The 13610-nt window shown below is 37.0% G+C and overlaps 1 protein-coding gene across 1 annotated transcript; it reads right to left on the bottom strand.

Annotated features, from left to right (window-relative positions):
• Nucleotides 1–3574: 3574 nt before the first annotated feature.
• LOC115214035 lies at nucleotides 3575–8049 on the bottom strand. The gene is made up of 2 exons (XM_029783056.2): nucleotides 7173–8049; nucleotides 3575–3893 (listed from the first exon to the last, which is right to left on the bottom strand). The coding sequence occupies exons 1-2, from the start codon at nucleotides 7876–7878 to the stop codon at nucleotides 3598–3600; spliced, it is 1002 nt and encodes a 333-aa protein (XP_029638916.1). The 5' UTR covers nucleotides 7879–8049; the 3' UTR covers nucleotides 3575–3597.
• Between the last annotated feature and the right edge of the window lie 5561 nt (nucleotides 8050–13610).

Raw genomic sequence — 13610 nt, forward strand, 5'->3', positions numbered from 1 at the left:
TGGAATGGCTCAGTTGGTGCATCATTGCAAAAACCTTAGCAAATATGTCATCATGATGACTCAAAATTTTGAAGAATTTCTTTGGACAACCATCTGCTGCATGGAGAAGGCCAAAATGGACACTGTTGAATATATTTGACAAGTTTACGAAGGCCAGATTCATTGGCTAATGTTATTCCTAACATTTTCCCCATAGTTGTTGAACTGCAAAGTTGAAATACACTTTGACATGGAAAGGTGGCCTTTGCAGTTGGTCTGAGTCAGTTACTGACAATCTGTATTAGTACTTTGCACACAATGGATAGCAAGGAGACCCGCCCTCATCATAATTTTTGTAGTCAGCTTCGTCTTCTTTTATTTGCAGATAGTAACAATCCTTGAGATCAAGAGATATTTCTTCTTGCATCCAATTCTGGATAATAAATTGATGAGCCTGAGGTCAAATTCTTTTAGAAATAAATGAGTCATATGGCCAATGAGTTTTAACAGTTCTTAAGGTAGGCGAATGTTTTTTGATAAGTTTCAGTAATGACTTTCTATGACTCATTCAAAGTGGTAACTAAGTTTGAGAACTGATTGAGTAGTTCTTTTGCAAGACATTTTTTTTAATGTTAGCTACTTTTCTGAATTTCAAAAGCCAAGGATACTGGCTGAACATCTGTTATTAATACCAAAACATCTTTTGACTCACAGGTCTAATCTTGGGGTCAAATGATGGTCATTCCAACAGTTATCTACACCAGTAAGTTTAGCTGGCAGCAATACCTATTTCTTTACTACCCACAAGGGGCTAAACACAGAGAGAACAAACAAGGACAAACGGATTAAATTGATTACATCGACCCCAGTGCGTAACTGGTACTTAATTGATCGACCCCAAAAGGATGAATGGCAAAGTCGACCTCGGTGGAATTTGAACTCAGAACGTAATGGCAGACAAAATACCTATTTCTTTACTACCCACAAGGGGCTAAACATAGAGAGGACAAACAAGGACAGACAAACAGGTGAAGTCGATTACATCGACCCCAGTGCATAACTGGTACTTATTTAATCGACTCCGAAAGGATGAAAGGCAAAGTCAACCTCGGCGGAATTTGAACTCAGAATGTAACAGCCGACGAAATACGGCTACGCATTTCGCCCGGCGTGCTAACGTTTCTGCCAGCTCGCCGTTGGCAGCAATAACTTTCGGTCATGAGGGCTTATACATACATATTCCAGAAAGTGTCAGTTGATATTGCCAACAAGCTTTGAATTTATTCTTCTACTGGAAGAAGGTACTGGTGATGATTAGATTGCCTTCAATCTATTTGATGAGAATTAGGCTGCCATTTACAATGCATTTTTCAATGCCATTCTTTCTAATGATACCCTTATTACCTCATCCTCCTATCACATTAAAATCTCCAAGATTTGCAGAATGTGACAGGGTGTGACAGAATGTGACTGATGAGTAACAGCGGGAAAGAAATGAGGCACACACACTCAGCTGGATACATAATGTCACTTTTTGTATGAACAATGGAGCACAAATGAGTGGAGTGAAAAATGGGTGTAGTGAGTTTAAAAAATGAGTGACTTGAATGGACATATGATGTATATAGAGAATTAGGGTAAGCAGAATGATATTCACAATGTTAAGATAAATGAAAACTCCTTGATTGAAATGACAGACTCTCTCTACACAGCAGATACAAAGGGGAATTGTAACTGATAACTGGTCAAGGGAAATAACTGAAATATATTGTTTTCCAGAGGGGTAACTTGTTTCTGGAATCATTGTTTCTCACACTCATTTGACAAAGATTTTAATCTAAAATGTTCAATATAGGCGTAGGAGTGGCTGTGTGGTAAGTAGCTTGCTTACGAACTGCATGGTTCCAGGTTCAGTCCCACTGCGTGGCACCTTGGGCAAGTGTCTTCTACGATAGCCTCGGGTCGACCAAATCCTTGTGAGTGGATTTGGTAGATGGAAACTGAAAGAAGCCCGTTGTATATATGTGTATATATATGTGTGTGTATGTATATGTTTGTGTGTGTCTGTTTGTTCCCCCAACATCGCTTGACAACCAGTGCTGGTTGTCAACCAATCCCTGTAACTTAGTGGTTTGGCAAAAGCAACAGATAGAATAAGTACTAGGCTTACAAAGAATAAGTCCTGGGGTCGATTTGCTCGGCTAAAGGCGGTGCTCCAGCATGGCCACAGTCGAATGACTGAAACAAGTTAAATTATTAAAGAATATCTCTTAAATCATGCACTATTAGAACACTAGTGTTAGACTAAATGTCTTGCATAATCCAGTTATGGACCTTTACATTCTGAGTTCCAAAATTTGTGTCAATATTTGAGAGGAGGGGAAGAGGTCCATAAAATAAAGTACCAGTTAAGTACAGGACTAAATTTAATCAATGACACTCCCCTTCTCAGATATGTGGACATGTCCCAATGTTAGAGATTAGTATTCTTAAAATCATAATAAATTTACACACCCCAACCGAAATGCAGGAATTACCTAAAACTGTTTTGCTGAGATCATTATCGTTATTTAGCAGCCATATGGTATGGATTGGACAATTTGACAGGTCAGAGGATGGTGTTGAGCTCCAGTGTCTGTTTTAGCATGGTTTCTATGGCTGAACTGGATGCCACTTTTAATTCCAACCACTACACAAAGAGTACTGGGTACTCTTTTTATAGGAATGTCATGAAAACTCATGACATCAGCACTAGTGAGGTTGCCAAGTACCATACAAAACAAGTTCCTTTCATTGAGATGGAGAGAATACCCTCCATCAGGCATTTGCCATATTCTGAATGCCTTACTTCCTTGGGCATGGATACATTGAAACTCTGACATCTGGCAGCTGACTTGGCAGACACCCATAAAATTATTAACCATCTTACAAACAATAACTCTGAGCACCTTTTCAAACTCCATCTGTCTAACACCCGTGAACATGTTTACAAAGTCAGAAAACAGCACAGCTCCTTCCATGACTTTTGGAAACATTTTTTCATGCTAAGAGTTGCTGAAGCATGGAACAAACTGCCAGCATCAGTTGTTAGTTGTCGGAGCACTGCATCCTTCAAAACTTCCATGTTTCCTGAGATTCGCCAACACTACACATGATTTTCTCCCCTCTATACATATGCAAGCATGTATCTGACTCATACATTGTTCACTTTCCAAACATTTGTACATTACTGCATATACTTTATACGCACTTTTGACAAGTTGTGGTGCACCTGAACACTGTATATAATAATTTCATTATTATATTATAATATTGAGGGAGGAGGCTTTATGCCAAATGTTGAGAGGCATGAGTATGGTAGGAGGATAGGAACAGTTGTCTTGCTATGGAGGAGACACATGGCTATCCCAGCTGGAAAAAGAGAAAAGATAATGGTGATACTTTCAAGGTATAATAGGATGAATGTGAAGGGAGTGGAGAAAAGAGGAACAGGTGAGGGAGATGGACAAAGGAGCAGGTAAGTTTGCATGAGTGAGAGGCAACAGATGATTAAAGGCAAGTGAAGCAATGAAAAAAAAATGATAATGATTACAAATTAAAAGAAAAAGATCAAATTTATTAAAGTTTATATAAGTGTCTGAGAGAATAAATTAGGGCAGCAAATTTATCATTATTCTTAAAATGAGACCTCCACATGAATTCGGTTAATAAAGACTGAACTGTAACTTTGTCACGAGTTCCATGTTTTTGTCGCAATTTTCTCTTGACTTCTAACCACATCTTGTCAATGTTTCTGGTGTGGATTTCAGAATCATTTGGATCTTCATAATCTATATATTCATGAGTATATATCCCTTGCTGGATCTGGTCGATTTGGAGATATTCAGCCCATACATCAGACACAATATGGGTACCTGCAATGAAAATAAGAATTTTTAAACAGTCATTAAACCTCAGATATACAGAAGTGCTGTATAATGTTGTGCTGTTCATGCACTTTCTGGGGAACACCATAAACACAAGCACTACTGGGAATTAAAACTGAATTATAGATGCAGTTCACACAATGAAAATAATATTAGCAGTCTTAGAAACAGTGGCCTTCTTTACCAGCAAAGCATAACTATTGGTACAGGGTCAGTTGAGTGATTAAAAAGTAGGTTTAGTAATAACATGGTTTCAGGTTTGAGCTCACAGTAACGTACCTTAGGCAAGTGTACCTTCTATCATATCTCCAATCAGCGACAGAATTGTGAGGGAAATTTGGCAAGATGGAGACGAGTGTGTAAAGTTGTTGAAAGGACTGCTCCTATTGTTGGGCAGGAAGACTTAATCTGTCGCTTTTGGGTATCTTTAGCGGAGTCAACTATGTTGCCATGGATTCATTTTCCTCCATATCCCACCCGAGAATACTTTAATTCTTTACACTTCATTATGTTTATTTGCTTATTCTCTGTCACACAGAAAAAGAAAATACCACTGTCCAAAATATTCAAATTTTGTTTTCAGTGTTTATCTTAGAGCTAAAGAAGTGTTCTGTTTGTTATATGGTATTCTTACTTCCAAACAGAACAGGATTGGAGTTATATTATTTTTCTGAGGGACTGTTCATTTTAAACATGAGATCTTGTGAATAAACCAAAATGGGTACAAAAAAATATTGGTTTGCTGTTGGACTTAACAATCAGAAGAATTGTTGAGAGTCAGGGCTAAAAATCCCCAAGTAGTCTTACTATTTGTGAATTCCTCAAAAACTCTAACTGAGGCAAAAGAGAGCAATTTTTTTCCAAAGTAGTAGCAACAGTAATGATTCTTTACATGAGATGAGCTAAAATACCATCAAGCTAATTGAGACAGTTATTTCTTTAGAATCAATGCAGGAATCTTGGAAGGTGATATGCTTGTACCATTACCATTTACCATCTGTCTAAAATAAGCCCTTCACACTTCAACTGACAAAACAAAGGAGCCAAGGAACCCAGACTCTGTAACAAAGTCCATGTCACTTGCCACAGCAATAATAAGTCTAAGATTATGCTGATGATATTGAGCTTCTCTGCAGATGACATCTCAGAAGTGAATGTTAAAATGAGGATGACAGTCCTGAATCTTTTTTCCGTCCAGTGTATCACAAATGACACACAGGACATAATTCCCTGCATTTAAGTTTCATTTATGCTAAACATTCTTAAATTTTCTCAACCACCATAGTAAATTGGTACTTAAGAAGGAAGAGCTTTATATGACTCAGAATGTACAAAACAAGGGCAAACAAAAAGTCTGAAAACAAGCATGGACGTTTAGGACAAACTTATGAAAATGTTTAGGACAGGCAAAGAGTTAACATTATAAGGAATTTCTGTAGAATTTCTCAGAAGGCCAAGTTGATAATTTGTACACAGATCATGATGGCAATTTCATTGATTTTCTTTATTTCAAAACATTGTATCCTACATTATCATAGTCCACATAACTGTCAGAAATAATTGTGAAATTTTCTGGGAAAATATCATTAAAAATGCTAAATCACCCTAAAGATTTACACTTAAGGAGGTGGGAAGACACTCTCTGAAATTTATCTTTTTAACACAATTTTATGGGACTATAAGAAATATGTATATGTTTTAAGCATTACAGATTACAATTCTGAAGAAAAAAAATTAATAAATAAATAGGAATAAGAGGAGGTGGCATGATCTTCCTTCTTTTTCTTTAATTTTTCAATTTAGACATTTTCCAAATTTTTTGGCAGATTTATGTTATACATATTTTTCAAATAACCAATCACAGATGTTTAACCATAAAATTGAACAAATTTTCAAAAAAAGTCAAAAATGAGAAGTTATAGAAAGAAAGGAGGTAACTTCCATTTGCCTCCACTACCATCTTTTTCTCTTTTTGTGTGTGCAGGATTATAATACTATGCAATAACATACACATCCAAAGAAATTACAGTTTTTTGTTATACTAGATAATCTGCAATGCTATTCTTTTAGAAATGTCCTTAATCTCTTAAGATAAGACTGAAGATTATCAGAGTCATTGGAATGCCAGATAGAAGAATGTCTTGTGGAATTTGTTCTGGTTCTCTTCACTCCAAGTTAGTTCAAATCCTGCTAAAGATCGGTTTTGTTTCTCATTCTTCTGGGTTGATAATTAAAGTAGCTGTTAAGTACAAGGTTGATTTCCTCTCTCTTTCTGAATTGGCAATGTTACACTGTGATAAGAAAGGTCACAGGGAATCACTCACACTGTTTCTTCTTCAGGAATTGTACAATGACTAGCAACCCCTTCTCAAAGAAAAAAATGACATGTTATTGGAAGCATAAGAGCAATCCACTGTTCACCTAATTAAGTCACGAATAACACCAATGAAATGATGACCATTCCAAAATACCGCCCCCCAAGAGGATTGACTGCTATTTCTTGTGGATTGAACGAACTCGTTTTTCGAATATGGTCGATGAGGGTTAACGAGTTCTCGTTAAACATTTAATATAACTATGAGATAAAAGTAATCATGTAGTTATAACTTTAGGCGGTGATGGTGAATGGAAAGAAGAAATTGTCAAATACTTGTTCTATACTGGATATATATAGGACAAGTGGCAATGTGTGAGAAGAAACGACTTTCCCCCCGACTTATTAGGCGCAGTCATGGATATGTGATTAAGAATTTCACAACCAATATTTTTTCTTTCTTTTTCTTTATAAGTGTTCAGTGTCACCAAGCGGAGCCGTGGGCAAGGATCTTCTACCGCAGCTCCGGGTTAACTAATGACTTGTGAGTAAACTTGGTTGAAACTGGAAAGCTCGTTGTGTGTGTGTGTATATATATATATATATATATATATATATATATATATATATATATATGCATGCGTGAGGGTGTGCGCTGGTCTCTGTATTTGCCACCCACCGCATTACAACCGGTGTTGGTTTGTTTACGTCCCAGTAGCATAGCGGTCCGGCTAAAGAGACTGATAAAATAAGTACCGGACTTGAAAATAAGAGCTAGAGTCGATTTCATCGACTAAACCCTTCCATATGACTGCAGTCCAATGACTAAAACAAGAATTATTTTTACACGAATGCATGATATGCAGATGGAAAAAAAAAACCCATCTGAATAAAAATAATTTTTACATGATATGACTACTATTACTTCAGGTATGTATAGAAATTAACCATACCAGGTAAAATCCAACGAGTGACAATAGCTTCGAAAGCGTCTTTATTCTGATGTTCGATAGGCACCAGAAAACATTTCCCAGTTTCGCGTTCAATTCCTCCAAACACCATGTGTCCTTCTTTTTCGTGTTTCTTTTCATTGTGTTTCGATTTAAAAAATGTAAACATGCCTACTTCAACAATTATTGGTTCACCTGAATCTAAATCGAATCCACCAATTTCAGGTGGATCGTCACCTAATTCAGTCGGATGATCTTCCAGAAACCATTCGAGTCGCTCTCGGATGAAATGACACCAGTCTGATATAGTTCGTTCACCAACATCTGTTTCGTGCGACATCTCGATTTGTTGGTGTTCTCTTGACCATAAGTACATTAACCATATAAGTTTTGGTAGTGATATGTGGCTTCCAGCGAATATCGAACCATCGCGTATTGACATAATAAACCTGTCCTTTGCACATCCCCACTGCCTCCCGTCACAACTTTGCTGATAGCGGACAACTGTACACGGGTCACCACAAGTGGGACATACAGTAGAATTGCTTATGAGTCTGTGTTTTGCCAGCCAAGTAACTGCTGCATCAATTGAGTTAGTCTGCAACACAATGTCAGCGAATGTCCATCGTTCTTGCTTGATTTCGTTGTCGCTCATAACATTGTTGCTAATACTGGTCGGGTTTCGTGGCCGTCCAACACGACGAGGCATCGTCGAGGAAATGAATGCGGATTAAAATAATAAAGTTCACATAAAGTAAGGTTTCAAACGCCGCATTATAATGGAACACAATATTTACAACCTACGAAGCGATAATTGCGAGAACACTTCAAGAGTTTTTCGGTTTCAGCAAATACAATTAAGGAGTAAATAATAAAAACTAAACTAAATGAAGTTTCAAAGTGTTAGTTTCGTATTGGTGCCTTTTCAAATATTTTTTCATCAGTTTATTATAAATGCTACCAATATGTCAAGTTAAAGGATTAAAAAGTGGTTTTAACATTAATATCATAGCAATGAAAGATAGCCAAATATCATTATAATTACTATAACTAATTATTAATAATATACAATAACTTTACGGAGATGTACTTGCGTAGCCAGTGACTTGATCTGAGATCGTGCGCGGGAACGAAAACAATTGCAGCGTGGAAGGTGTTTATAAGCCATTTAAGAAATACACAAAAACCGTTAGATTCACTTCAACATTTAAATTTAAGGCGATCCTTCGGTATAAGTACCGGAAGTGGCTTTGTTTACATTTGTGAAGATAACAGAAACCCATTTCTCCCACCCCAAACCTTAACCCTAAACCTAACTGCCCATATATATAAATAAAACACTTTCTTGAAAGGTATCCGGTACTTATACCGAAGTTACGCCAAATTCAATTAGTCAAAATATTTTCGTCGCTTTGAGACCGCGACCTGTTCACTGACAAAACTTCATGCTGCATCTCTATACAATAACTGTTTTTTACAATCCGAATACATTTTGTTTTTTTAAACTTTGTATGAATGTCAGTCGCGTGTTGGGTATATTTAGATGGCGTACATGGCGGAGACGTACCTCCACCTTTTTTTTTTAACGGAAACCCAACCTTTCGACTATGTAGATTCCGATACTGAAAACAAATATTGGCAAAAATTGCAACTTAAAATTTCAATCCTACTCTCATTTCTTCATTTTTCACTGAAAGTGTTCATTCTACAAAACGAAATTTGAAAGTTACTCGGAGTTTGATGTCGCGTTCTAATATACTGCAATAGACATTTTTCCCCTTTGCGGCATATTAGGATATCAGAATAGTGTCTGTTTTGTATACTTAATAACTGCTATTTCTAGCATACTAAACAATCACGTTAAGGACGGACTGGCTTTCAGTTTACTTAAAAAAGTAAACGACATGGACCGCACCCACTTTCAGGGGGGCGGGTCTACAGAAAGCAACGTTTTCGATTGCGGAGATTCCGAATCTGCAAAAGAATTCAGCATTTCAACATTTTGACCTCCCCAACCAATTTTCCACTTTTTTTAAAGAAAATTTTTGGGGTCGAAATTCGTAGAAAAAATTTTCAGACGAAGAATAAGTCCGGGGTCGATTTGCTCGGCTGCAGTCAAATGACTGAAACAAGTAAAAGAGTAAAAGATATTACAATCGGACACGTGTTATTGCTGAGTAAGTAACTTAACAAGGTATCTACCCAAGTTTCAAATCTCGGTTCCTTTACGTCACACACACACACACACACACACACCACACACACACACACACACACACACAGAGTTTTTTTTTCGGTTTCCCGTCTTCAAAGTCCACTCGCAAGGCTTTGATCGGCGCAGTGCTAATAATAGAAAGGGTTTGCCCAAGGTCTCATGCAGTATGACAGAACTCGAAACTATGTGGTTGAGAAGCAAACTGCTTACTATACATCCATGCCTGCACCTATAATATCTAGTATTACTTGATAAAATCAAATGCAGTTGAGAACCAAATGGTTTGTTTCACCTTAAACGTAATTGAATACTTACAATATTAGTGCATGAATTATTTCGTCTGTCTTTATGTTTTGAGTTCAAATTCCGCCGACAACGACTTTGCCTTTCATCCTTTCGGGGTCGATAAATTAAGTACTAGTTGCGTACTGGGGTCGTTCTAATCGGCTGGTCCCCTCCCCCAAAATTTCGTGCCTTGTGCCTAGAGTAGAAAAGAATATTAGTGCATGAATAAAGCAGAGAAAACTCGGTAACAATATGTTTTTGATGAGTAATACTTGTTTCAAATTTTGGCACAAGGCCAGCAAGTTGGAAGGAGAGGGCTAATCGATTACATCGACCCCAGTGCTCTACTGCTACTTAGTTTATCGACCTCGAAAGGATGAAAGGCAAAGTCGATTTCGGCTTTCTGTTTGGCTGCGTTTTCAATCTCTTCAGTTTCTATTGAATTGATTTCATATTCGGTGTAATGATATAGTTTTATATGCTAATCAATGCCATGACATTCATTTTCGCCATAAATCAAGGAATAAAGAGTTAACAATTTTTAAAGTTTGCTAATTCCGGATAATTTTAGCCAATTGTAAGCCACAAACACATTCTTGTCTTTTGTCTGCGAGAAAGCACGTGTTGACAAATATATACTATTCATTGAGGTGGTGGTGAGATGTGCTAAAAATAACAGCTAAATAGGTCTTAAATCATGCACCTCCAATTTTTTTGTTTTGATTTTTGCATAGTCGTATGAATTCCTGTGTGTAGAGTACAAATTTGCAAAAAAAAAATCGAAAAATTCAAAAGAAAATTTGAAGTTATAGGCGTAGGAGTGGTTGTGTGGTAAGTAGCTTGCTTACCAACCACATGGTTTCGGGTTCAGTCCCATTGCGTGGCACCTTGGGCAAGTGTCTTCTACTATAGCCTCGGGCCAACCAAAGCCTTGTGAGTGGATTTGGTAGACGGAAACTGAAAGAAGCCCGCCGTATATATGTGTGTATATAGTGTATATACGTTTGTGTGTCCGTGTTTGTCCCCCCCCCAACATCGCTTGACAACCGATGCTGGTTTGTCTACGTCCCCGTAGTCTAGCGGTTCGGCAAAAGAGACCAATAGAATAAGTACTAGGCTTACAAAGAATAAGTCCTGGGGTCGATTTGCTCGACTAAAGGCGGTGCTCCAGCATGGCTACAGTCAAATGACTGAAACGAGTAAAAGAGTATAGAGTAAGTTATGAGGGGTTAAATGACGTGCGTAAAGCAGAATTCCGTCAATATTTCATTTGTTTACAGTTGACAACACGTGTTGCACGCACAAAATGACCGCTTCCGAATTTTGTTTTCTATGGGTGAAAATGACCAAATTCTAAACCTCTATAACTTTTTTAAAAAATATTTCTGGAAAAAGTGAAACATCCCCTGAGACTCAGCTTGGAAAATTACATGAATACACCAAATTAAAATTTTTTTTATAAACTTTGAAATTTCCACTGGTGCAGCCAAACAGAAAAGATCCGAATTTGAACTCAGAACGTTAAGACGGAAGAAATGCTGCTAAGCATTTTGCCCGACATGCTAACGATTCTGCCAGCTCACCATTTTAGCTATGCATGATATTGCTTTCAGAATATTCACTGTAGCGTGGCAGTTTCAGCCACTTTGTTATATGACTATAGCGATATCTAATATCTTCACTGTGTGAACGGCAAAGCAGAAATAATCTCGTTTGAGGTTACAACCATCTTTGGCCAACTTTTTCTTTTTCTAAACACTAACTTGATTAGTTGACGTGTGACACGAGGGTCCCTGCGTAGTTCGCGTCACTGGTGGACATGTAACACGAGGGTCCCTGCGTAGTCCGCGTCACTGGTTGACACGTGACGCGAATTGTCTCGACTTATTTTCGCGCCAATCGCGAATCAACCAATCAAGACCTTCGGTTAAAATTCCATTTTCTGGAGTTCGGTGAGCCAACCAAATATTATATAAACCAGTTTTCACAGACATTTTTGTCTTGAGTTCTAGTTCCTCTAAGAACTAACTTAGACCACCTACTGCTCAACTTAGAGATATGCGATTGTTTTTGCTTGCTGCTCAACTTAGAGATAGGCGATTGTTTCTGCTACTACCTGTGCTATACTGATACAAACAACATGAACTGTAAACCGAGTTCCGTGGTTAATCCTATGGTCAGTACCTTTTTATGCCTCACGAACACCCAGACACAAAAACATGCTAACACTTACAAACTTCCAACATCAGCATGATTGTAAAATATGTAAATAAATAATATTTATCTACCAACAGAAGACTTGTGTCAATTCACTTATGTCCTATTGTCGTTGTATGTATTTTATGGCTTGTAATGATTTCGTTAAGAGTAGAGCTGCATGCGACCTTATTCCCGGCACGATACGACCGCATGTGATCTTACTTCTTACATCACTATCACCACAAAATGTAGAAAGAAATTCACGTTACACCGACATACTTCTAGCTTTGATCGTTCTACGAGCTCTCATGAGCAAGCGTCTTCTTTTGTACCTCGAGATATTTTCGGTTTGAACGGCAGTTTTTAAAAATAATTTCCACATAACTTAACACTTTTAGACTTCGCATACTAGTAGAATGTGCATATAAAACATCTTTTTCTCTTGGCTTTATTGAGAAAATTCTATAATTTGTAAGATATTTGTTGTTTTTTCTTCTTCAATTTCTGCAATTTCAACCAATCAATGACGTCTATTGAGGTGAAAGCATTCTGTGCCGTATGAATATGTCCCTCGTTTAAGAAACAGATTGGGTTTATTTACATTTGTGAAGAAAAAAACATACCCTTCCTCCCACCCCTACCCCAAAAAAAGATTGAAATGCAATAGATCGATACTAGGGTCATAATTATGGGTGACAATTTCATATGACACCGCTAGAAAAAAAAAACTGCCGTTCAAACCGAAAAGATCCGTACCTTGGACAGACCTATGCTCTGCTTGTCAAATCTCACCGGCGAAAACTGTGTACCAACTTATCGCGATGCAAGTGTGTAATTTAAAGGGACGTAACTGAGCTAATTCTTGTCAAATAGAGTATAGGAGAAATAGCAGTCATGATGCTCTAGCATGGTTCGATCGAATCATGGAAACTATTTTTAAAAAAAAATTTGAGTCCTATACACCTCAAAATGAAAATTTACATTATATTAATAGGAGAAACACAGAATAACATTTTTATTTTTACGTAGTCAAGTGTAACTTTTGAATTGCTGGGGTAATATTCTAAATTTGGATTGCTTAAAAACTTAATTACGGAATATTAATACTTGTAAGACAGACAAGTGATATTCCATACTTTGAAGAAGAAATAGGAAAGTAATAAAAATTGAAAAATTTCTTGGTACTACTAGCGAAGACTGGACCCGGTGCGCGCACACGCGCTAGCTAGTCGTAAGTAGTCGATCCTACGACTTGCGCGTATGCAAATGAGTTGATTTTACTGAATAAAATAAAAGAATTTTTTAAAGAGAGTAAATAAATTATTTCTTAGAACAATGTATATGATTTTTTTACACAAATCAAATAAAATGTGTGTGATATATTCTTTTAGTTTTCATATTCTTTAGTTTTTAATCATGTGTGTGTGTATATATACACACCGATACAAATAGATATTATACATGTGTTTGTGTGATATATTCTTTTACTAGTTTTTGGACAGCATCCATAGTAGGTACATCATTCAGGTATATATATATATATATATATATATATATATGAAATTGTCACCCATAATGAAATTGTCACCCATAATTATGACCCTAGTATCGATCTATTGCATTTCAATCTTTTTTTGGGGTAGGGGTGGGAGGAAGGGTATGTTTTTTTTCTTCACAAATGTAAATAACCCAATCTGTTTCTTAAACGAGGGACATATTCATACGGCACAGAATGCTTTCAC

The sequence above is a fragment of the Octopus sinensis genome, linkage group LG7 (genome assembly GCF_006345805.1).
Source record: "Octopus sinensis linkage group LG7, ASM634580v1, whole genome shotgun sequence".
NCBI lineage: Eukaryota > Metazoa > Mollusca > Cephalopoda > Octopoda > Octopodidae > Octopus > Octopus sinensis.

Bases quoted from the DNA above. Each gene is read 5' to 3' on its own strand.
- LOC115214035 (XM_029783056.2), bottom strand. From the start codon at position 7,878: ATGCCTCGTCGTGTTGGACGGCCACGAAACCCGACCAGTATTAGCAAC. The intron at 3,894-7,172 runs GTATGGTTAATT...TTTTCATTGCAG, and splicing joins CACTCGTTGGATTTTACCTG to GTACCCATATTGTGTCTGAT.